Below are 21643 nucleotides of genomic sequence, written 5' to 3'. Positions count from 1 at the left end.
AAAATTTGAGCGCAGCACACATTCATAAATATATATTTACTATCTTCTTTATAATTCATATTAGAATGGTATACATGAGAGAGACAAAGATCAGTAATTTTTTAATAAAAATTCTTACCTAACGGAACTTTTGATAAAAATCGTGTTAACTAATGAGTTTTTAAATAAATTATGAAAGCAATTTCACAGTTTTTGTAACTATTTACTCAAAAATGCACATAATGGAATGTGATATTGGAATATAATAATTTGTGTCTATATTGAATTATAAGACTGTAATTATATAACATATCGTCTTGTTTAATGTTTTCTCGCTATGTAGATCTGACTTATAATTTTTTAATTATGAGCAATTTATCAATTACAAAATTTTAATTATAATTAATAAAAATATTGAAATTAACAAACAACTGATATAAGATATATTAATATAAAAATTTATATAAGGCAATAACTTAAAATGAGAACAAATTTTATTTTTAAAAAATGATGATATATATAGTGTTTCTCAATATACTGTGTGATGTACAATCTAATTTCGCATATATTGATCTCAATTGACAATTGATCGATTAATCGATCGCGATGATAGACCGATAATTAATGTTCTTCTATATCTCAACTCATTTATATTTAAGACGATTTTCGAACTAAGCGATTAACAATGAGACATTAAGCGCTATATAATGCGCAACGTGTTTCATAGCTTTCAATTATATTGTTCAGGTAGTACGTAAGAAATATCATCCCACGGATGGCGATAAAGGCCTTGCTTTAATCTCTTCTGATCCATGTAATGACCTGAAAAAAAACTTGTTTGTTAGAAATTAATGATGCTTACATTATCTTTTTATATAATAAAGAGCACAATGCATATTAATATAGCTATAAATGTACATATCTCTTTATATAATAAAGCGTAATGCATATTAATATAGCTGTAAATATACATAATAACTAATATAAATATACATATACATATATAAGCATACCGATAAATCCTATACTTCGACCAAGGATGAAAAGACTATTTATGGCACCTATTTCAATATATTCTTGCGCCTCTTCTCTTGTAAAACTACCACTGTTCCGTAGCATATCGACGAAGGCGCTGGCAATAATTCCATCTACATTAAGAATTAAATTAGGCTTTTTGCTGGTCGTTATTTTCTCAACCTCCAAGGCATATTCGACCAAAGGTTTCGCCGGAAAATTCTCCAATACAAATTCTTTGATAAGCTTAACGCGCATATCAGGATTGTTAATCGATTTGACACGATGACCAATACCCATAATTAGCTTGCCCTTTTTACGCGTGTTATTTACAAATTCTTGCGGATGTAGACCGGCGTCGTATGCCTCGGAAAACATACGAGCCGCACCGTCTAAGGCACCACCGAAACGATCACCCTGCAAATTAATATCTTTTTAGAATCCGAATGTTTTTCGAAGAAACATTATTAAGTATCCGTACTCTCTACTTACAATTGTTAAAAGTCCAGAAACGAGAGAGCTGACCAAATCTTTTCCAGCGCGTGCGCAAACGATGGTATTGTGAGCCCCGGAAACTGCCGGACCGTGATCAGCTGTCAGCATCAAAGACATTTCGAGAAATTTACAGTAGGTTGGGGGTAAGCAACGCTGAAACCACAAAAGTGACACGACGCCGCCAATGCCCATGTTTTGCTTCAGCACCTCAGTTACAGGCATACCGGCATACAATAATTCTTGCCCACGTTCGTCGCAAATAGACGTCATAAATGACGCAGGTTTACGTATTAAACCAAGTTCCTGTTTATATGACACAGACATAAATATTATACATGATTTAATTTTCAATTATGTTAAAAAAATGGCAGTTACATGTACAAAAATCAAGCTTAATTTGCTATAACAAATAGTTTTAATTAAACTTTATGACAACATTAAAGTATAAAAATAATATTGTATCATTTGTCAAAGAGAAATAATTTGATACGAGAGAGAATGCTTCGTTTACTCAATTAAAAAAAAAAAAAAAAAAAAAAAAGTTACCCTGACATTTTCTTAACACACAATTAGTTTTATAAAAATTTTATATCATGACTTTCTATTTCTTGATAACGAAAATAGATAATATAATAGATCAATATAGATAAAGATAAAACTTGCCCTGGCCCAATTATAATCCATTGGTACTGTCGGCGGTGGAACTTCGGGTTTCGGCACTACTGTGCCGTCTTTCACCAGTTCTTCGTAAACGCTTTGTATGAGATCGCCGAGAGTATCGAAGCTATCCGGAACGTATGCACCGGCGGCTTTCAGCGCCGTATTTTTCGCGGAAGCTGTTTCAAGATTGGAATGCGCGATCGAGCCAGCATGACCAAACTGCACTTCGGAATTGAACATACTGGCACAAGTACCGATGCACCAAGCCACCAATGGCTTCCTAATCCTACCGCTTTTCAATGCTTCACATACTTCATATTCCTCGATGCCGCCAACTTCTCCGAGCAGTACAATCAGCTCCACGTCTGGATTATTTTGATAACGCATTATGTGATCCATAAAGGTAGTTCCCGGATATCGATCTCCACCGATAGCGACACCCTCCAGTACACCGTTAGAAGCCTTTGAGATAATGTTATTTAATTCGTTTGACATGCCTCCGGAACGAGAAACATAAGCGACGCTGAAAATAACATTTTTCGTGAATCGATATTGTCGTCATCATTGTTAACCAATCGACTTTCATATGAAAATTGTCTACGGTATATTACCTGCCAGGTCTATATAATTTGCTATGCAGAATATTGTCCATCATTCCGCCGGTATTACCGATCTTAAAACATCCCGGTTTCACACCTCCCACAGTCGCCGGTCCGATTATAGTTACGTTTCTTCGTTGCGCCGCTAAGATCATTTTTCTAGTCATATTTTCAGGTATACCTTCTGCGATTATCGCGATTGTTCTGATTTGCGGAAACTGCAATGTTTCCATGGTGCTTTCATAGGCAGATCTTAGAGAGGCAAATGTGACCATTACATCTGCATCCGTATGCTTAGCCATAGCATCTTTCATTTGTTTATAGACAGGGATAAGGACCTATTTAAAGAAGGTAAAAACAATATAACCATCAATATATTTTATATATATAATTATTCTTATAATAATGTTTTTAAATACGTTCTTTGTTTTTGGCTCTTTTTTTCTTAATTAAAACTCACCTCCTTATGGCCCCAGTAAAATTTTTGCTTGTGATCACCAGTGAACGGATAAACAATAGCAGCGACAGATGGCTCGCATCTTCGACAAACAAAATCAAAATCCAACATACTCTGTACAGCCCTCGTCTGCATACCCCAAATAATAGATCTAGTTTTATTGCTGAAAAGTTGTCTGTCACCGTTATCCGAATCTGCTACATCGGTAGCTTTTACTTTCGGTTGCTCTTCTAATGGTAATTTGTTCTTGGGCGGCGTAGATGATGGTCCGACATCCTGTCCGGAAGGCAAAAGAAAGTTTGCAGTTGAAAATTCTTGAGCTTCTGGGTCAGGAATCGGTTTCTTTCCTAATGCCATAGCACATATAGCTGTCATATGCGTCTCGGGACCAAATACATGAACGGGAATCCCTAACCGTCTACCAACTTCCCGTATTATCCTATCAGGAATAATATTTTTTTTTTTAATATTTTACTTCTTTTATTGATTATATAAGTTTTTTTCTTTCACCTTAAGCCCTCTTGATAATTAGGTCCGGCTCTTCTTACAAAAATTCTTATATCATGCTCTACCAGTTTAGGCTGATATTCCTGGAGGGCCTTAACAATGCCTTTAAATGTTGCAGCTACATTTGTAAAGTTAGCAATTCCACCTCCTATAATGAGCACTTTTCCATCTTGACGCTTTGTCTTCGTCATCAAACACAGGATGGTTTTTGCATATTCGTAAGTTTGTTGTTCGCTAGGAGCACCGGAATATTCACCGTAATTGGCTAATTCATCCGCTGCACCCAAATCGCAAATTGTGTCCGAATATATTACAGACGCACCTGTAAAAATCGATTATAAAATAATATAAATAAGCCATAAGAGAGCGAGCGCGAATTATTATATATGAACATCTACCGACCACCACCAGCAACCATTGTCCATATACGGCCGTTTGGATTAAGAATCGTCAATTTTAAACTGGCGCCCGACTTGGCATCCAAGTCAGCTATGTAAGCTTCCTCTGGATAAGCGTCCCTTCCAAATGGCGGTGGATAATCGATTTCACCCCAATCCGGTTTACATATGAAATCTGCCGTAGTGTCTAGCTTGGCTGCGAGATCAAGTATATAGATCGCGGAATCCGTTACCACCAACGGATTGATCTCCATGTATGTAAAATATAAATTAACATAAAGCTTATAAAGAGATTCTATGAATTCAGCAATCATCCTGTATTAGAAAAAGAAAATGTATGTAAAAAAACAAAAATATAATCAGTTTATAATCATTTGCAATGATTGATTATAGGCATCATTACATTTTTTTATCGTCCGTCACGTTAATCAGAAGTTTATTAATCAATGTAGATCGATCGGGCAACTCGTTGCCAACTGGTACGTCTAATTTCAAAGCTTTAGCATCGACATCTCCAATATCGACACCTCCTTGATGATGAAATAGTATCGTGTCAGCTTTGCGATGAGAATAAATACAGATATAAACTTCCTCTTCCTGTAACGTAAATATGTATAATAGACTAAATGCTTCACAAATATCAAAAATAATGTATAAAATGGCATCCATTTTTAATATACTTGAGACGCGCGTATCATTTTTAAACAATCGTGTTTAGACAAATCATTAAAAAATCACCTTTCCAAAAAAATTATTGTACAAAAAATGTTTTATATACATTTTATTAATTGAATTGTTTTTTCTACGAAAGTAATGATATCATAAAATTGACACCAACATATGAGAGAAAAATTATATATACCGTAAAATTTAATTCGTTTATTACCACGTTTCATCATTAAAAATATTATATATATATAGTAATCGCGATATTATTTTTGATTGGCATAGCAACATCAAGATGTTTTGTATTACATTTTTTATTCTTTCTCTCTTTATTTAATCTATTATCATATATTTTACAATTTTCAATTTACATAAAAAAACAATACAAAAAAGACCTACCGGTTTGTGCGGTACAAATGGTTCAATTATGAATGTTTTTAACTTTCCAGTCGCCTTGCCGACTCGTTGCTCCTTATTCATGCGTTGCTCCACCCATTTTTGTACAGTAGGTAAATCCGCGTTTACTTTGATTAATCCGAGTTTTCCTCGACGCTTGATTAATTGATCCGGTTTTATGACTAATTTCTCCGTCTTGAGCCACGGATATTCGTTGGCGATATCGATCCAATTTGTATCTCCCGTAATAGGTACGAATCTACATTTCGCTACTTTTATTCCAGAAGAAAGCTTACGATTAATTAAATCTTTCCCAGTCGCTTCGCGAATTGCTTTTGCTGCCATTTCCTTTTACAGTTCCTGTCAACAGATCAAAATAAATAAATTTGTAATATTATTATTATTATTATTATTCGGACATTATGTGTAGGATAATTCGAACAATAAATTGTTAGATAATATGAGGATATAAAAGATAGTTTGTTCATAAAAATTCATTTCTACGAAAAAGAATGATAAAGATTATTATTAAAATTATATCTTTAATATATTTTTTTAAATAATGTAGTCTTCTCAATGTTATGAATATTAGAAATAGTGTTCTAAAAAATATTTAAATTGTATTATCTCTTTCACTCGTACTTGCATAATTGATTATATCACGTGATCAACACGTATCTCTTCAATAATATTCCTTTACCATAAATACACGCAATTTATCGTTTGAGGATTATAATATAGATTGAGAGATAGTAAAATCTCATGTACAAAAGCATGTACATGTTCTTTATTATATTAACCGATGTATTCTATGTATTAATCTTTAAAAATGATTTTCGAAATTAAAATTGCATACAACTTTCGAATAAATAGCTCTTTATTTTTTATATTAAAATTTTTACAATAAATGAATATTCTTGTACCTGCGAAAACGTTTGATTTCACGTGGGCGTCGCTATTCTTACCGCCACTCGCGACAGTTAACTGTGAACTTTCAATGTCACCGCGATAATAAATAATACTGCCATATTCCCGCGCGATATCGCGAGATATCGTATGATTTTACGAAACCTCTTTTTTTTATATGTGTTGTATCTCATTCCCTCTTTCTCCTTTTAATTCATCTCATATATATAAACGTGTATGTGTGTTCGAAGCATTTTTCGACTCGTGTTTATAGGAAATTTTTTTGTTCAGAATTAAATTTCCTATAAGATCTCAAAGTCTGGCTGAAATGTTCGGGGCCCACCCTGTATACACAAGAGAATCCTACATTTTGAAATAGTTTTGTCAATATTTATAACTTTTAACATGAGTGCTGAATAAAATTAAATCTATTTTAGTAGACAGACTCAGTGTTATTTTTCAATCGATGATTTTACTAGATATTCACATCTTTTGCAATTGGGTCATTTCCTAATACGATTTTAAGTTAAAAACTCGCGGATTATAATGATTATGAATACGAAATAGCTAATTATCGAAGTGTAAAATATTACTGATACCGTGAGCAAAAGAATCGCATCGAGAGAATCCATCTTTTCGTTATACGCATCCTGTGTAGCGGAGAAATGAACGCGACACAAGACTGACAATTAGTTATATACATAAAATATATTAATCACAATTACATCTTATTGTACATTGATGTGTAATTCCATCAGAATACAATGCAGATTTTTTGTTTACATACGATTATCATATAACGCGCGTGTAACTTCTTTTATGCGCGTTTCTTTCACGTCACTAATACCTATTGTACAAAGTCATTGTATATATTTGATAACAAACGGTAGCAAAAGATAACGACGATGGATAGAAAACAACGGATGCCAAATAATATTATAATACCCATCGAAATATTCAATAGTTTCGTCGCCATTAATCGCAAATCCTTTTCTTTTAACACAACGGAACGAGAAAAGCAAGTTTTTCATGAAAAAATGCATATCTTAAATCCTTGTCAGAGGTCAGACGTCATCTGTTCATTTTAATACGAAAAAATGCGAATCGATTAAATAACACTGAAACTATAATAATTTCTTTTCGCTAATTTTTATCTACTCGTAGATAAATTCGACAGATTAACAAAGAATTTCAGTATAAAAAAAATAATAGTTTTTAAAAAAATTATTTACGATGTATTTTTTTTATTAACAATTTTTTTTTTTTTTTTTTGCACTAATTGATTTGTCTCATTATTCTATACATAAAAGTATTACGTTAAGATTATCAAAAACTAACTATTTCATGAGATATTTAATTTTTTTATATCAAAAGATGTCAGATTAAAATATAAAATAACTCAAAAAGTACCGAATAAAAAAATAGTTTATTATAATGTTTTGGAAAGCTCTCGAGGCAAGCTACAAGAATACTAAATAAAAAATGTGGATTTCCATTTAAGATTTTTAAGTTGACCTTCACGTGACCTTCAAATGACTCTTCAAGGTCAAACCAATGGTATCATCTTATGGCCCCCTCGAAACCAAACAACTTTTGTCTGAAACATTTTTCTCTTCCGGGCTTGGTTTTTGAGATATTCGACTGGATGGATTAAAATGGGCCACCCAGTATATATATACACGGTGTCCCATTTTAATGTCCCACCCCAAATAACTTTTTTATTTTTGATTGTCGAGAAAAATGTTTCAGATCAAAGTTGATGAAAATATGAACTTGACCTTGAGTGACCATTTTTATTGCACATTCTTGTAGCTTATCTCGAGAGTTTCTCAAAACACTATAACAAAGTATTTTTTCATTAAGTACTCTTTGAGTTATTTTATATCAAAATGTCAGATTAAGATATAAAATAACTCGAAAAATATTTAATGAAAAAATACTTTACTGTAATGTTTTGAAAAGGTCTCAAGAAGGGTTATAAGAATATACAATAAAAGAGGGGGTTTCATTTAAAAAAATAAAATTGATCTTGAAATAATCTTGAAGACGTTCACCAAATCAGAAATAAATAATGCTGTTATGTTTGCCTCCCAAAACCAACTTTTATTTCAAACTTCCTTTTCAATTCGAAAAACTCATCCTGTACATTATGTAAAACAACTTCCAATGTTATCTACCTACAAAAGATAAAAAACGTGTCATCCGATCGCGAATAAAAACTTAAATATCTTTAACGATTCTTGCTTACATAATCGAAAATGTGGAATGTATGTGCAAACGTTTAGCATTTCAAATATTATGATAAAACACTATGGATGGAAACTTTTTAGTTTTATTATTAGAAATTTTCAATTACAATGAGAGAAAGAGAGATATAGTATATTATACTTAGCGAATAAATGAATATCAATATTGTTGAAAAGAAAAACTATACAATATATAACATCAAATAATATATTCGCAATTCTTTTCGGCAAGTTTTTCATACGCAAAAGATTTTTTTTTTTAATTACAGTCAATTATATATTAAGTGTCATTTCAAATGTTCTTCAAAAAGTGTTAATTTAATTAGATTAAGTCATTGATCATTAGATAATAAAGTTGACGACAAAACCAAAGGAAACTTTCGATAGTCACCGAAAATGGAAAATTCGTTATACTAAAATATTTTGCAGTGTAAGCAAAGTAAAATATTTTCAATTTTCTTTATTCTTAATCGAGTTCAAATACTTTCTCTGTTCTCAAATTTCATCTTGATTTTCATTCTTCCAACAACATACCCAAGATAGAAAAAGAAATGTTATCATACGACGCTCTGCCTTTCACTCACTTTCACTAACATGATCACGTGATCATTATGCAAATGAGTAGTGGAAAAGCAACGAGAAAAAGAGGAAAGAATCTTGATTGGGAAGAAGCAAAGGATTCGGAGAGGAGGTTCGGAATCTTCTCAAGAATATAGAGGAAGTTTATTTACGCGGGAAACCTTGAATAGACAAATATTTCAAAAGTCGAGAAAAAAAGATAATAGAGTGTATCCATAATAAATGCCTAATCAATAAAAAAAGTTCGAAATTCTTAGAAAACAACAGAAAAACAATATTTGATTAAGATATTTATATATAAATAATATACTTTTCGCAGTTACACGCATGCACACATATATTATAAATATATAAGATTAATTGTATATTATATATACATATCAATCACAGAGAGAGAGATTTTTGACAGAGTATAATCGATATCGCGATGCTAGGTATATTTTCGTTCAAAAAATATTTTTTTCATCATATTTTTTTTGCTACAATATTTTTTTAATGATATAAACACACTAAACTCGTATATAATATTATTATAATATCAAAATTATTCAACGCTAATTCGTATGAATGATCCGGATGTCGTGATTACTTTACGTGTGCTATAAATAAATTCTTGAATGAGAAGCTACAAGCGTGATTGTATCATACGATTCGCGTAACGCTAAAGTGTCAGTAGCGAACAGAAAAAAAAGTTTATTGGAATTCATGATAGAACTGATTATAGAAGAGGTTAGAAGTTCGAGGCACTCGAGATGTATAGCAGATTAAAAAATATCATCTCCTTATCGGCGATTAATTGTTTTAGCGTATGATTCACTCACAAGTGACAAACGGCGCAGCCGGTTTCGTAAACGCTGAAACTTTGGCAGATCTTGAACAATTTCGAGAGTGATACGAACGTGCGTCCACTTGCTCGCACTGCCATGAAAAGATTACTCTAGATTCTCTTCTCGACTGCGTTAAGAAATACTGCCACAATACCGAAACGAAATATAACTTGGGAACTCGGTTTCTCGCAAGTAAAATAAGAACAAGCCAAGCGACATTGTGACTCGTATCGACTTTACAAACAATCGGTGTAATACAATTAAGACATCTATAATAGAAAATGATGAAAATTTTAATTTTATTTCGAAGCGTTTATTCTAAAAATATCAGATTTCACGCCCTCACGTTGGCCATGGATGTCATTATATCGTAACGAATATCTGTGACGTCACGAGCAAACGTCACATCGGACGATCTTTTTTACGTATGTATAGGTCTATCTTTTATAGCTGAATTGGCTACACTTATGAACTGCAATAATTTATCTCTTAAGAATTTATCTCTTTCTCTCCACATTGGAAGAAGAAAGATGAACTCTGAACGAGTGTAGCTAGTTTAGCTATAAAGAATAGAATTTATGTACATACAAATACATAGAACCAATAATTGTAGATATATCTTTATTCCAATTGTACCTTTTAGACCGAATTAGAACATAATAAAATATAATGATATATCATAAAATAAAACAATTACAAAATAAAATATAAAAATCTTTCCAATTACAATATTAGAAATAATAATTATACCTGTATATCGTATAATCTCACCAACAAAATAATGGAATTTAAATATATTACACTATTTCTTTGAACATATAGAAAGTAATTTTTTTGCGTTTAAGTTGTTTTGAATACGAAAAGAATGTTTTTACATTTAAATCGTTTTGAATATGAAAAGAACTTTTTTACATTTAACACATCTGATCGCACTGTACATTGAAAAATAAATAAATATATAGCAATATTAATATATACTTTTCTTCTCTCCTGTTAAACATATATATATTAAAATATTGTTTTTCTTCCTTATTTTACTTTTTACATTGCAAAATTATTCACTATAATTATAAATTACATGATAAATGCATGAATTTTTAATATTTATGTGTATTTGATGTTTCTGAAAATAACGTTTTGTTCTTTTCATTATTTTTGTAATCTCCCCTAATCATCTGACATTCTTTTTTTACAAATATAATCTATTAGTGTGTGATCGTGATTCACGATATTTTTTCATATTGCTTATAGGCCTGTATAAATTGATAATGCATCTGTCTCTTTCTTTCTTTTTATCATGCATTGCTCAACATCGTATGATATTTCTTAAAGGCATAGCCTAAGTCAGCAGTATCGTATGCCATGTCAGCGATTACGCTCTACCTTCTAATTTCGCAATGGTATCGTGTACACTTTCTATTACACTATATATATATGGACGTTCCATTGGATTGACTTTCAACATTGACAGGATTAAGTTCCGCATATCCTGGAAAAAAAAAGATATCTTTTTATCCTTGAAATATTGATACCATGTAAATAAGACAAATACTCTGTCCATAAGAAAAAGTCTAACTTTATTTAAAAGTCAAAATAAGAATTATATATTGAAAATTTTATATATTTACGATAAATAAAATTTAACATACAATTATAGATATCTATAAATATAACATTTTCTTATACAAAATTTAAGTAAAAATTATACATACATAAATTGTAATGCAAAAGAAAGCAAAGAGTAAACTCTATAAATATAATACTTTGACGATTTATTGTAAACAAAAAAAAAATTAATTATTTATAATTAATTATTGAACGTTTGCAGTGCAAATTACAATTTTATATATTTTTACATATAGTGTTACAAATTTAACTTAAAAATATTTCACTAAAAAAAAAATTGATGACATTGATATTTTTTCAAATGATGATTTTTATTTGAATAATAATATTATTCAACAAAAAGACAAAGAGAATGCAATTAATATAATTATACCTAAATCATGTAACAAAATAAACACATATAAATAATTCTGTAACAAAATTAGTATACATTAGAATTAAAAATACATATAATTTTCTCTAATTTGCATAATTTCTTTAAAAAAAAGAAGAGATTTTAGTAGTAATTTATATAAATAGAGTTATTGGAGCTTTTTTGACTGAATAATATTAAAAAAAAAAAAAAGAAATCTAATATTATTAATAAAAGTTGTCATATAACATTATATATTATTAAATATTACAAACAATAAATATTTATTCTTCCCTAAAAAAATAAAAAGTAGAATATAAATCTGTGAACAATTAAATTTATAATAAATATTTTATTGTTTCACATTCCAAGATTAAAATTTTGAAACGTGAAATTGAAAAAAGTTATTAACGATAAACAGATCCATATAAGAAATAAAGCATATTACACGTTACCTCGTTATATGGGGTATTTTCTGGAAATGTTACATGTGCGCTCATTACGGCAAGAGCTATACTGTCACCACGTTCGTAAACGGTATCAAAAGGAGATTTAAAGTAACACAATGCATATAATATACAGCCCAACGACTGAAAGAAAAAAGTAAATTTATAATGAAATCCAATGCACATATCAATTGTAAAGAATATATTGAAAGAGAGAAGCATAGAAGTATTGTATCATTTACCCAAATATCTGTTCGTTCATCAACCATAGAATAACTTTCGACATTGAATAGTTCTGGTGCTCTATATGGCATGGAGCATCTTTCAGCTGCTAAATCTTGTAAAACTCGTGCAGCTTGAGTACCACATACTTGAACTCTGGCAGATGCCATGGAACCTGAACAGTGATTTAGTATTTGATGAGGAAAAAATTGACGTTTAATAATTAAATATATTAACAAAAGATATAGTAAAATATAATCTACCCAAATCCATAATGACAGGTGTTCTGTCGTCGCTAAGTACTATATTTGCAGTTTTCAAATCTCTATGAGCAAGAGGCTCTGGTTTAGCCTCGTGAAGTGCTTTCACACCCTCACAAATCTGTAGAAAAATGCTGAGAATATCTATAGGACTCATGTAATCACAATTTCTCGCTCGTTGTTCCAATTCGTCTGCTAAAGTTCCTTTCTGAAATGGTATTGATGGATTCATCAAAAACTGCATTGTATGGAACACATTTCTGTCAAAAAGTATCAACTTACACGATAATATGGTAAAACAATCCACACTTCACTTGTTGTATTAAGAATTGGGTCTGCTGTACCCATACGTGCCGAATCTACACATTCTATAACATTTGGATGCTTTATCAGTTTATAATATTCAATTTCTTTCATTGCTAATTGTTGGTCCTCTGATCCATAGCAAACAATTTTCTTAATAGCGTACTTTTTGTGCGTAACAACATCCTCAACTAAGAGTACTGTGCTGAACCCACTAAAAAAATGGAAAGTTTTGCTGCTTGTCACATTTTCTTCGAAATATTCATCGCCTTTGTAAAACTTATAAGAAACAAATATCTTTTTTGTAGACAGAAAGAGATTTCTTTTTTATAACGCATCGAGCAAAGTTAAGTAATTGTTTAGATATACATACACACACACATATTTCTACAGGTATATATGATTTAATGCGTCATACAAACTATACAATAATCAATAAAAAAATTAAAATTATAAAAAATTATACTTGTTAATAAATTTATCTGATAAACTTGCCCTTCGCCGAGATGTTCGCGGATCCTGTACTTCCTCGAGTTTACCGTAATGGTCTCTTTGGCGCATATACAACCCATTCTTAAAATTAGATTTAAACCTAGACTATTCATTCTCACAGTTGTTGATTATCTCATCGCGATAAAAATCAAAATAAATCTGGCGAGAGAAATATCTCGCCGATCACTCTTGCTCAGAGCATACAAACGTTTTCGTTTTGACACGTCAATTATTAGGTTAGATTAGGTTGAGAATTTTTCCACCAATCAGAACCGTGTGCGCGCTCATTCCATCTTTGTTCAACGTTCAGTAAATAACAAGGATAGAACGACGCTCGGTGCACACGGATGACGTTTTCGAACGCGGCCCAGTAGTAGCAGAGATAAATGATAAGGTTAATTAGTGGTAGTCGGTGATGGAGTTTACGTCTCACGATGTGGTAATACTTTTAGTGAATTTCTATAATAGTGCTAAATTCTGCCACCATATTCGGACTAAAAATCCAGCAAGAGTCTGAATTCTCACTTGACGTACCATCTTACAACTCGCATAGTTTTGTTCATCGGAAATCCGAGCGGTGATTGGCCGGTCGAGAATCGAGAATATTGCGGTGGAACGGTGAGGAACAACTGGCATTACTGGCAATCGAATAAAAGGGGGAGGAGATGCGATTTCGCGCGTTCACCGCGCTTCCGAATTATTTCTGACAGATTCGCGACAGCGGAACGCGTAGCTATCGAGAGCCAGTGGCCGGATAATCGAGAGTGATAGACGAGTGCTATCCGCGAAAGATTGACGAGATGTCCGTGATGGGTAAGGTAAGTGAGCGGTCGCGATGATTTAACCTTCTCTCGTACCTCGTAAGGTAGGCAAGAACTGCCGAAAGCAGCCGGGTAATGAGCCCGCTCCGGCTTTCACATTTCGTATCTCGCCATAACGTCCAACGCGCGTTGACACACCGGCCAGCCGGTGTGACCGGCAACCCGCCTGAAATCGTCGTGTAATCGGCGTCTGAATTGCGATAAGCAACTCCGATCCTCGGTGTCGCGGTCGCGCGAAAATGATCCTTATGTTTAGTCGCGACGACAAACGCGACGGACAATTGACGGAAAAGTGTATTCTTTCCGTATCGCGAGGACAATGGAAAATTGAGCTCCATCTCGATCGCAGTCTCCGGTAACGGAGTCGCGAAATGCGCTCACCGTTGCTTTACTCCAGAAAATCCTCCATGACATACGTAACGTGCCTTGTAATATATGCGTTTGTGTGTGTGAGATGATAAACGGCCGATGGCGCGCGCGCTCAAATATTTCGCTCGAAATTCCAGCCGGCGAGCGAATTGACAACTCGCGAAATGTCAACGCGGCTCAGCAATCCGAGAACGATGAGACGTGAAAGAATATGTTTAAAAAAAAAAAAAAAAGTATTTTGAAATCTTTATTTCTAAAACAGATATAAAGCTCTCAAAAAATTTTAACATTTATCTTACATTATTAATAATATAATATATTATTAAACTTAATAATATTAAACTTAATAATTTAATAATATATTAAAATATACAAATTATTAAAATGCATTATTATTAAAATATACAAATCTGTATATATGTATATAACGAGTTTTACTATGCGAGTCAATATACTACATGTTACTTGCCGATCTTCTTTTTGTTAGAATTTTGCTCCTCTACTTTGGAGATTATTAAATAAACTTTTCCATCGTTTATACTTTTAAAAATATAATATATTTCTGTAATGAATTGATTTTTTACATCTATGATTTCACAGAAAATTTTAAAATGTACTTTCTTTTTTTGGACAGCTTAATTTTAGAATTTTTATGTTAAAACATCTTTTTTTACAAGCTCGTAAAAAAATTTACTTTATCTTCTCCAAAAAACTGTGTCAACGGCTAGAACGAACGTTATTTAATAAATGGGTATTTCAACGCTCACTACTCGTTCCTGTTTACATTTAGTAGTCGCAAGTTAGTCGCAATAGCCGCTCGTTGTCGCAAACTTTTTTCTAGCTAGCGAATCTGATTTCACGACCGGCCTCGAGCGCGAAACGTCCTCGAAATCGGATAAATTTTGCCATGTATTCACATTTTTTTCTCATTTTTTTTTCGATAGCCCGTGCTTTACTCCTATTGGCGGAGTTCGTGTTCTTGGAGGGTGAGAATTGGTGAGTACAAGCTCTATTTGATGTAATAAAACATTTATGTTATAAATATAAAATTAGAGCACTTATGTAAAATACACACATTTACACATATTAGACACATTTATTTATGTCACCAACTATACTATGATTTATAGAAAATATACATATAAAGAGTTTAAAAGTTGCATTTTGTGAATTTCACTCGTTGAGTCTGTATATAACAAATTTTCTTATTCTTAAATAACATTATTAGTTGACAGAATTTTATTATTGCTGTCCAGCATTTCAACTTCCCATTTAGGAATATGTTTCTAATAATCTCTAATAATAATATATCTATCAATAGCATTGAATCTAAAGGAGATACCATATGACATAAAACCTGTGAGTCTGGTAAAGAGTGGCGGAGAACAACATTCCAATGAATTTCGAGAGATTAATCCGATGGAGCAGGTGCCTGCACTCCATATTGACAATCATACGCTAATAGAGTCTGTAAGTATATTTGGTTATACATTATAGCAATTATATTTCTTAAAATTTTTAATACTAATGTGAATGATCTCTCTTTATATAGCTAAATATTCTGCAATACTTGGAAGAAACTAGGCCGAATCGTCCACTGATGCCAGCGGATCCTGTCAAAAGAGCTAGAGTAAGAGAGATTTGCGAAGTAATTGCCAGTGGCATACAACCATTGCAAAATCTCGTTGTTCTAATTTACGTAGGAGAGGAACGTAAGAAAGAATGGGCGCAGCATTGGATCACTAGAGGATTTACAGGTATTTAAACGTAACAGATTAAGTCTTCATATAAGTCATAATAGGAACTTGCAATAAATAATGAAGATTTGTTTTCTATAAAAACTTTTATCTGAGATTTAAGTAAATAATCAATTTTATTTAACTATTAGTTGTACCTCTTGTATACCTTGATATCGTCTTTACATACTCGTAATATGAAAACTACGAATGTTTGCAACTATAATTGTTGTACGCATATATCGCATCTAATGATAAGATTATTGAGGAAAAAATGTTAGATAACATCAGCATGTATCTGAATGTCTTAAAAAAAAACGGCCGGGATTTAAAAAATTGGTTTATATAATCGTTAATAAATCAAGTAGCGACAACTTGTTTGTGTGTGCTTGTATAATTGAGTAGATATACCGATAATGCTATTTTTTAGCTGTGGAGAAGTTGTTATCGTCGAGTGCAGGCAAATACTGCGTCGGTGACGAGATTACGTTAGCGGATTGTTGCCTAGTGCCACAGATATTTAACGCGCGAAGGTTTCACGTCGATCTGAGACCTTTCCCCACGATTCTGAGGGTGGACCGTCATTTGGAACATCACCCGGCTTTTACCGCGGCTCACCCCAATAACCAGCCCGACTGTCCGCCCGAGGCGACCAAGTAGCAAGCGAGGCAGACCACCCTTTTCCTCTTCTAATTCTTTAGGAGTATGGAAAGAGGTGGTCCAACGTTATGTGGTCTCATAGTGACAAAAGGTGATACGAGATTCATTCATGCGTTCATTGCATATTTCATGCACTTGGGATCGCACCAATCATTTCGATTAATCAAATCTCTTGTTTCTATATATATCGTAAATATTGTAATCTAGAAAAGAGAGTAGCAAATTGCTGAACCAAATAACATAATTCAATACATCGTGAAAATTCATTGCGCGTATCTTTGATTATGCATGCGGATTTAATCATTGCGATAGCGAGTATACGAGAAAGTTATCTTTAACTCGCACTATCAGCCAATAAATTGCTGTTATATATTTCGATAATGGTATTTATATATATCACATACCAAGAAAATTGTCTGATATTAGTTGCACCTTTTATCACTTATGAACTGCATATCGGTACCGAAATGGTTAACGGTTAGCAACAAAAGCGAGTGTGGTATCGGTTTTGATTATAAATCATGTTTATTTTTAGAACACGGACTCGCGCCATTTCTGTACTTGCAAGGAAAGGAAAAGAAATATTGGCCTATTCTTTAAGTTTTGTTACGTTTTTATACGACTTTACACAATCGATCGAAATTTATTTTCACGCGGTGTGTATTTTTCACACGATATTTTACAAAGATATATTATTGACCTATCCCAAATAGGTTCTGTTTTGAAATCAAAAGTTTACTTTTTATATACTTATAATAATTTTTTATTTTTCATTTTTGCTTACATAGCGTAAGAGAAAAAGAAATGGATGTTGCTATTAAATCCTAGCGAATACCCCGAAATCTTCGCTGGTACGTAGGGTAATGACTCTCGTATTTATGCGATATATACGAAGCACACACGAATAAATTCATAACGCGAAACGATCAAATATTCGAAGGGAAACGTGTAATAAGGGAATGCGCTCTGCTCAATATCTCCCAGAATACCGACGAAAAAAGTACAAATCGCACATTTTCTTTGATATCCCAGTTGTAGAGTACATTAGATTTGCTCGTTTTTTTTTTATTTGCACTTTTGCATTGAAACATCTAATAAATGTTTTATCTTGTCTCAAGATAATTCAATACATAGTAGCCTAATAAAATATATATTAAAGTAATCATTTTTTTTTTTTGGTCTCCAAGTGTTGGCGCTTGGCGCTTTTTTTATCTCTTTTTTTAGAAAAGTAATCAAAAAATTTTTTACTTTTTCATACTTTGGAAACGTTTAAGCAATTTTTATAATAAATGCGAATAAGACGAGCAGATCTATCGTATTTTTTATGTATGACACCGTGTAATATATTTTTTTACTTTACGAAATAATTTTTAGGTTTAAACAATACTTCTTTATCAGAAATGTACCGAACTTCTCGATATATGTATTTAAAAAAAAAAAAAAAAACGGACTTGTTACGCGTAACTGTAGTTAGATAATCTGTGATTTGGAATTACGTTGTGCAGAACCGAAGTGAGACGTTGATGCGAAGATTAGAATGTGCCATTGAAATGCCGTAGTACAATCGCGAACGATTTCAAACGCAAACGAGAGAGATACGTGTGTCGACAGAATCAAAATGTATATTTATGCTCTTACAAATAGTTTTCCGGGTTCAGAGCATGTAAACAGAGAGATATCGATATTTTTCACGAATGTTTTTTATAGAATCGCTCTTATTGTAAAGCTGTGTTGTATACATAGCCCTCGTATGCCCTTCGAGAAATTTAATAAAAATAAACGCAAACGTATCGTTCGTAAAAAAAATCGAGTCCTGTAGATATATCGAACACAACCGATCTCTAAAAGCCGATAATCAAATTACACCTGGCATTCTTCCTTATTGCCGCGTTATCCTTCTTTTTTTCCTTGTTTTACAAACGTCATGACATTTGCACATATTTGGAATTTCACGTATTGTATAAAAATGATTTCTTGTATATCGCGCACGTCATAACATGCCTTTTTGAAACTTTAACGAGTACTTCTTCCAGCTGTAGCCTCCAGCCTTCGCAATTATTTTTCTATAGCAGATATACAGTATCGTGTAATGAAGGTATAATTCTCTTTGTGCGCTTTTCGATGGTGGATTAAGGATCAAATCAATCACAGGGTGTTCCACATTTAAACCATCAACAAGTTTTGTTAGTAGTTCTCTATAAATAGAGAAAAAGATGTTATATCAGCATTGTATCCGAAAACGTCATTATCACATTACATTTAAAAAAATACGTTTACTTAATTATCCGTATCTAAATGCCGTTCTTCGTCTTTAATATATACATTGTTAAGAGATAAAATTTAGCATTTTACGAATTCCAACATCTTTATTTTGTTTTAGCTTAATGAATGGCAAATTAATTTTATCGATTAATTTTTATTACGAATCGACTCTTGCATGATACATTTGCTTTTACATATTTCCATATAATTTTTTAATAAAATGTCTCCATAAAACATACTGATAAAGTTTGACTGTTTAACTTTGGGACACCCTGTATAAGAATCGTCGCAATTTGAGATGTCCTATGTCGCGCAGTACTTTGGGACGAATAAGAACACGCGTGTCTATACACACGCTCACACATAGACGTATATTAATCGACCGAGTGATTAGATAATAATGTATATAATCTTTGTACGCGAGCCACACATTCCCCTCCCACAGAGACCAGCTCTACAAATATCCAATGTCGAGATGAAACAAGCATACTCGAAATCGATCGAAACTCTCATGTGTGTTTGCTACGTTTTGATAACAGCGCCTATACATATTATATGATGATTCGAGAGAGTTATGTACGAGTTAAAAGGATCTCGTTGTAACAAATGACGATCCTTGGCGATTAAAGGTCAACGGATGAGATCTCGTATCTGAATGTGATCTTGCGCCCGTTTATCGAATTTTTGTGCCCAAGTTACGAGAATTCGTAAAAGCGGACAAGTTAATAATAATTTTGTCGAAACCGAGCTGTGTTATTTGTAATTATTGCGGTAGCTCTTATACGATATTATAAATATATATATATCATGATAACTAGTTTCGAAAGATTGCAATTTCGTAAGGTAGGGTCGACTTATGATTAAACGAAGAACACATTTTGTCATCTATTTAACAGCTCTGGAGCTTAATTTATGAAGAGTTGCAGTTTATTATTTGGAATATTATAATATTTAGTCCCCTCTCCTCTTTTCACAGGAATTTTTGTCTCCGATTTAAATAAGTAACTTGTAAATCGCTCTTGTTTTACATTTATACGCGAAAAGGAATGCCCCAAACTGCTTTATTCGTGCTTCCTCGCAATTGCCTAAAGAGTAGATTTACAAACATTTTACTTGCATACTTATCTTTTGTATCGGAGAGGGGAAGAGATCTCTCGATTTGATTTTTGGCCTGTAGTTCTTCTTTTGCCACAGATAAAAGCCTTGCTTCTGTCGTGATTCTTCGCTACCTATGATTTTCCGGTATCTTATTTCCGACGAACTGGCGTATCATCCGTATAATGTATGCGTGAGAATTATAAAAGCGACACTCGCATTCTGTTAGAGAGCAATGAAAGAATAAATCAATTGTATTATATTTTTATTACTTTAGTTTCGCTCTTTTTTTTTCCAGTCACCGTTTATGGTTCTACGATTTAGCTTTAAGAATGCGAGCTCGGTAACGTTCTTACGAATCCATCAGTATCGCTGTATAACCCGATCGAGAATAATATGGCAATAAACGCCATACAATCTTCTCCCATCACAATAGTTCTAAATCGATTCTTATAGACGATATAACATTTTTTACGCGGAAGGATGTGTGCGAGGCCGCTTAGGGTGAGCAAATGAGAGCGTGTACAATAAATGTAGCGACTGACACGTCGATCTCTTCGAAGCGAGGAAGAGTACGAGGGGCGCGTAGATATTTTGTAAGCGAGAAAAAAAAATATGATGTATGTTCACACAATGCTTATATAGCGAGTAAAAGATTCTGTGTCAATAGTGTATGTATAACTACACATTCGTGGTAGAATCGCGATAAAAGGAGAGAGATCAAAACAGTAAGTGCATTCGTAATTGTACCGTCATTATAGCCGAATAAAGCTACGTTTGGTCTGTAGTGGCATATTTTTTACTATGAGCGAGAAGCTTTTTGATGTAATGAAAGGTCTACAAAAATATATAAACGCTAATGATTATCTTTAACGTTTCTTCTGCCTGCCGCGAAGATTTTTGCAAGCATTATATTTTTCTGCTTTTACACAATCCCAAATTATTCCTAAATATAGAGAAATTATTTAAATATATATATATATTTTTTTTTTATTAAGACTCGAATGTATAACTTCTTCTTATGACTAAAATAATATTATTAATTTTCGAGAAAGAGATTTTCGTCGCACTAATTAAAACAGAAGCGATAAAAAATAAATATCTGACTTACCAATGAAAACTGCATCAAACACTTTATCTTCCTGTGGTTTCGAGTCGTCACCTTAAAAAAAAAAAAAAAAAAAAACTTCGACGAATCGAATCGCATGGTACGAACATAATTCACGATATTTCGCCATAAATCAATATACAATGCGCGCAAGAGCTCGAA

At 32.6% G+C, this 21643-nt stretch overlaps 3 protein-coding genes across 5 annotated transcripts; 1 reads left to right on the top strand and 2 right to left on the bottom strand.

Annotated features, from left to right (window-relative positions):
• Positions 1–281: 281 nt before the first annotated feature.
• On the bottom strand, positions 282–9838 carry Atpcl (ATP-citrate synthase). Of its 2 annotated transcripts, none has more exons than XM_070310462.1 (11): positions 9724–9838; positions 5175–5531; positions 4513–4706; positions 4114–4424; positions 3715–4033; positions 3208–3643; positions 2760–3085; positions 2152–2671; positions 1486–1791; positions 993–1410; positions 282–801 (listed from the first exon to the last, which is right to left on the bottom strand). In XM_070310462.1, exons 2-11 carry the CDS (start codon positions 5514–5516, stop codon positions 710–712), a joined length of 3264 nt encoding a protein of 1087 aa, XP_070166563.1. In that variant the 5' UTR covers positions 5517–5531; positions 9724–9838; the 3' UTR covers positions 282–709. The 2 variants fall into 2 exon arrangements, with proteins under 2 accessions (XP_070166563.1, XP_070166564.1); XM_070310463.1 differs by lacking the exon at positions 9724–9838 and adding an exon at positions 6095–6187.
• A 659-nt stretch (positions 9839–10497) lies between these two features.
• On the bottom strand, positions 10498–13679 carry LOC138941373 (serine/threonine-protein kinase 16). Of its 2 annotated transcripts, none has more exons than XM_070310964.1 (6): positions 13405–13679; positions 12918–13152; positions 12639–12843; positions 12396–12550; positions 12163–12297; positions 10498–11218 (listed from the first exon to the last, which is right to left on the bottom strand). In XM_070310964.1, the coding sequence occupies exons 1-6, from the start codon at positions 13497–13499 to the stop codon at positions 11102–11104; spliced, it is 942 nt and encodes a 313-aa protein (XP_070167065.1). In that variant the 5' UTR covers positions 13500–13679; the 3' UTR covers positions 10498–11101. The 2 variants fall into 2 exon arrangements, with proteins under 2 accessions (XP_070167065.1, XP_070167064.1); XM_070310963.1 differs by having other exon boundaries at positions 10499–11218; positions 13434–13678.
• Positions 13680–14023: 344 nt separating this feature from the next.
• LOC138941374 (probable maleylacetoacetate isomerase 2) lies at positions 14024–21389 on the top strand. The gene is made up of 5 exons (XM_070310965.1): positions 14024–14248; positions 15565–15616; positions 15942–16090; positions 16173–16377; positions 16787–21389. The coding sequence occupies exons 1-5, from the start codon at positions 14231–14233 to the stop codon at positions 17014–17016; spliced, it is 654 nt and encodes a 217-aa protein (XP_070167066.1). The 5' UTR covers positions 14024–14230; the 3' UTR covers positions 17017–21389.
• The last annotated feature ends 254 nt before the right edge of the window (positions 21390–21643 follow it).

This window comes from Polyergus mexicanus, unplaced genomic scaffold, assembly GCF_030449975.1.
Source record: "Polyergus mexicanus isolate NDT 795.1 unplaced genomic scaffold, iyPolMexi1.0 SCAF_18, whole genome shotgun sequence".
NCBI classification, from domain to species: Eukaryota; Metazoa; Arthropoda; class Insecta; order Hymenoptera; family Formicidae; genus Polyergus; species Polyergus mexicanus.
Note: the sequence above shows the minus strand (reverse complement) of the source record. Positions and strands in the feature narration are given on the sequence as shown.